The sequence below is a fragment of the Coniophora puteana genome (assembly GCF_000271625.1).
Source record: "Coniophora puteana RWD-64-598 SS2 unplaced genomic scaffold CONPUscaffold_18, whole genome shotgun sequence".
NCBI classification, from domain to species: Eukaryota; Fungi; Basidiomycota; class Agaricomycetes; order Boletales; family Coniophoraceae; genus Coniophora; species Coniophora puteana.
Window position 1 is genome coordinate 14,608 of NW_006913070.1, and position 4,137 is coordinate 18,744.

The window sequence follows — 4,137 nt, forward strand, 5'->3', positions numbered from 1 at the left end:
AAGCAGGGCTCAGACCCCAGCTGACTCCATGCCCTCGCCCTCGCGGACACGGCGGATGCATCGACGGCGTCAGCTTTCCCGATGCCCTCCCCAACTCAACCACTCTACCACTCGCCAGCTGACCCGAGGGACTTCAATGACTGATGGTGGCCGGACGTCCGCTCACTCGATGACCAACCTCAGATTGCCATCCGCCATCTCTATTACTTCTGATAACTATATTGTAAGCCGTACGCGCACATTATATAAGTCGCGGATGGCCATTTTCAACCCCGTCAGGTCACCCGAAGCACATCGCACCATCACCTGATGATCCGGTGGCCCGACGTACCTCCAGGTAGCAACCGTCCGGTGGACCGACGCCCGCGAGCGCGAGTCTACTGCATGATGTGAGACACAGTAAATATCTGAGTGGTATAATTTGAAGAAGTGCCCTTCAAACAAGATTGAAAAGCTCCCTCTCTCTTAAGCTACCACTTCGACTCTCATGGGGTCCAGTTCATATTCGTGGTTCTCCCGTGACGGGTTAGAGCCTCCTCCACCGGGTCCCATGGAAGGAGTTGTCGTGCTGATGTAGAAGCGACCGATATTGCTTTCATTGGCTAGGTGTAGCTGCAATCGTGATGCGAGAATTGTGTGAAACGCTGACTGGAATCTGCGTTGATGGAGTTGACTGCCATAAAATCGGACGTTACTTTAGAAGACTTACACAGATAGAGTATTAGTCACTCCCGTGCCCTATAAGGTTTGAATGAGATCTGAACGTTTTAGACGATGGAAATGGATGACCTCGCCCCTTGTCCAAACGATGATATTTGCCAATGATAAAACTAATTTCAGAATGAGAAATCAAGAGAAACTCAGTGAGGAAAATACTACTTACACACAGTGCACACGTAGTATAGTACACCGCCGCGGACCATTTCCTTTACAAGAGCCGACCGTGGCGAATTTTGCCACATCCGAATGACCATTAAAGCGAGCATTACTAATCTTTCCGTGAGCTTGCAATATCTTTGGCGAAACGAAACCTCAGTAACCTAGCTCGCCAATCAGTATTACCAGGTATATTCCGAAGAGTATTTTTGGTGGACTAGACAGGATGCAATCTGGCAAATTCAGGTATGGACCCAGCGACGATATAACTGAGTCATCACGTCGAGATAAATGAGCTTCAAACAAGAACGGCATCGACATTGGACTCACATGTAGCACCAGCGAGAAAGATCCCTAAAATTACTATAACCACGCTCAATTGAACCTACAGCAAAAGTTTAGTTCCAATGTGGGGCACTAAATCATGGCTACGCACGATAGCTAGTGTAATGAGGGTTGCAAGTACAGCCTTGTGGCGGTTCCATAGAATGTAGGTGCGCATAGCAAAGAGTACTGAGATTTGAATGAGTAGAATATCTTTTGAGCTGCCTCATGGCTTACGTTCTGAAGAGAGAATCGCCACAACTTCCAACCCTAAGCGCCATGTAAGTTGGGTTAATGGTTCTGTCTAGGAGAGGCCCTTTACCACAGTAAAAATATTGCAAAGGCGCGCATGACTAGAGGAAAAAATCAGCTCATAAATTTATCACATAGATGCGGCCCAATACTTGCGGTGTGGGCAATGTTGTATGGAAACTCGTCTTAAGGGTTGGGTTGATCAGTATCGCATTCCGGACTCGAAAGATTGAAACAGAGAGACCCACATATGAGAACCACAAGTAGCAGCGGAAACGCGCTATACCGAGACACAATATACAAAACTCTCCCTAGTCCCACTCTGTGCCCCATCCACAAGTAGTCAACTTATGGACTTATAGAATGTCTCAGAAAGAAATTCTTTGAGAACCATTTACCTCTTCCGCAAGCATAATGAGAATCGTAGATCTGATAGTGAGATATGAGCGATACAGCTTGGAAGAAGACTGGGGAGATCACCAGAATAGCGCCAATTGAAACTTGTCAATCAATTTAAGCATGTTCAGTTACTCCTAACTGCTCAATACTCTTACCATCCATGTACTTTTATGCAACATAGTCACAGTGAGGCGCTTTGTTATTGAATATAAACAGAGATCTGAGACATACATTTGTGAGCTGTATGCCTCTTAGCGTTTAATCAAGGCTAGCCATGGTGTGATAGAGGAGTTTAAGAGAATTTTTGTATTAGAATTAGGACGAAGCGTTGTTATGACTGGAGCGGAAGAAGAGAAAAGGGACCTCGCTCATATATCGTATCAACCTGTCTACCTTTATGGTGGGGTACGTTGATCATCTAGAAGGCATCAATCCAATGCACCGCACAAGATGTGATTGTTGAGTATGGTTATTCCGGTGATGCTGGATGTGGTACGTAAAAATATAGCTAGACATTATTTTCTCGACGGAAAACAGCTCGTGGTCTACTAGCTGGCACTCTCGAAGCCGCTCCTAAGTTTCTTTGGAGCTGAGGTCATCCTCGATCCTTGCCTTGTCATTGCGCAATGGAAAATAGAATGAACAATAAAGGGCGCTAATAGGATATCTTGGGAGTCAAGTGAGGCAATGACGAACAGCTTTTTGTAGGGTGATGTTGATCATCATGCATCAATGCGAATATATTTCAAGCAACTCTTAGATTCTCCAGTCGCACACTAGCTACATCAAAGTCATCTCGTGTTCCCACAGCACCCTCACCTTCCCGGAGCTTTCGAAAACCCCAGACCCGAAGAAACAACAAAGTTTCCTAAATGGAAAATACTAAAGCATGAATTCATCCGGTGAGCGGCGTAAATGATAAAGCACGTATAGTAAGGAGATCCTCTCGTCTAGCTTGCTGAAGGCCAATAATACCGCTACATAGATTACCGTATAGCGCACCAGTCCTTACTGGGTTTGATTTTGGGGCTTTGCGCGCGCATCTCCGATTGAAGAGAATGTGGAGTGAACATCAGGCTGCGCAACTGAGATATTAATAACTGTTTTTACACTGGTATGGAGCATGTAGGGCGGGGCCGGCCCGCCTACCTCGTGTCCAAGATGGACCCCCAAAATCCATTCAACACCTCGCGCTTGTGAGGAACGATTATCTTCCGTAAACCAAAAAGGTCTGGCTACGGGAGACTAACCTCGCACGGGGTCTGACTTCGCAAAGCAATATATATCCACCGCTTCGATCCTGATTCATACGTCTTCTGCTTACTCTAGTGGTCCTTCTGGTGAACATACGAACACCGTTTTCTTCAACGGCGACAATATGATCATTGTCAACCTCAACTTACAGACATACTAAGTAAATGAGTCGCAGTAGTCACGATGCGTGTCCCAAAAGCCCTCGGGTCTCGTCTAAGATGCTTCTACTCTCATGTGGCTAAGTTCATGACCATTGTTCTCTTGTGCTGATTCTGAACTCGTTCCACCGGATCTCTCGCTAACGTATAAGTGGCCTAACCTGCTCTCATTAGCTAGGTGAAGTTGGAGTCTTGACGCAAGAGTTGCGCGAAACATCGCTTGATACCTTCGAAGGTTAAGTTGACTGATATAAAGATAGACACGTTACTCCAAATATCTTACCCGGATAAAATATTATCCACTCCCGTACCCTGATTTATGTGAGTGAATTCAAAATATTTTGGGCAATAAAACTGATTGACCTCGCCCCTTGTCCAAACGACCATATTCGCCACAGATAAGACTGTTCCCAGGATGAGAACAAAAAAGAGATACAATAATGGGCGTGATATCACTTACACACGATGCATAGGTAGTATAGCACGCTGTCGCGTATCATTACCTTCAAAAGCGCCGAGCGTGGCCAGCTTTGTCCAGTGCGAATGACCATTAAAGCGAGCATTACTAATGTTAGCGTAAGCTTGGCGCATCTTCGGCGAAAGGGAATTAAGTTAATGACCTTGTCGGAATCGGGATTCCAGCGACACCGCTCGATGCGGGTGGCGATGTGGCGATGTGAAGAGGTGACATGTGTGGCGGGATGTGATAGAAGAGAATCAGCTATATAGACGTCCTCAGCCACCGGCCTCTCCCTCATTCGCTTGTACTACGAGCGTAAGAGGGTGAGTGCCGTCCAGACGTCTAACACATAACGCATACTTACCTGTACCTAGTCTGATCATTGTCTAGGTACATCAATATCTATTCGCTTGT

The 4,137-nt window shown here is 46.1% G+C and overlaps 1 protein-coding gene across 1 annotated transcript; it reads right to left on the minus strand.

Annotated features, from left to right (window-relative positions):
• Positions 1–465: 465 nt before the first annotated feature.
• CONPUDRAFT_77582 (uncharacterized protein) lies at positions 466–1,865 on the minus strand (the record flags this gene model as incomplete). The annotated part of the gene is made up of 10 exons (XM_007776626.1): positions 466–673; positions 710–738; positions 790–830; positions 884–1,040; positions 1,063–1,145; positions 1,207–1,261; positions 1,313–1,389; positions 1,438–1,470; positions 1,523–1,553; positions 1,851–1,865. The coding sequence occupies 10 exons, from the start codon at positions 1,863–1,865 to the stop codon at positions 466–468; spliced, it is 729 nt and encodes a 242-aa protein (XP_007774816.1).
• Between the last annotated feature and the right edge of the window lie 2,272 nt (positions 1,866–4,137).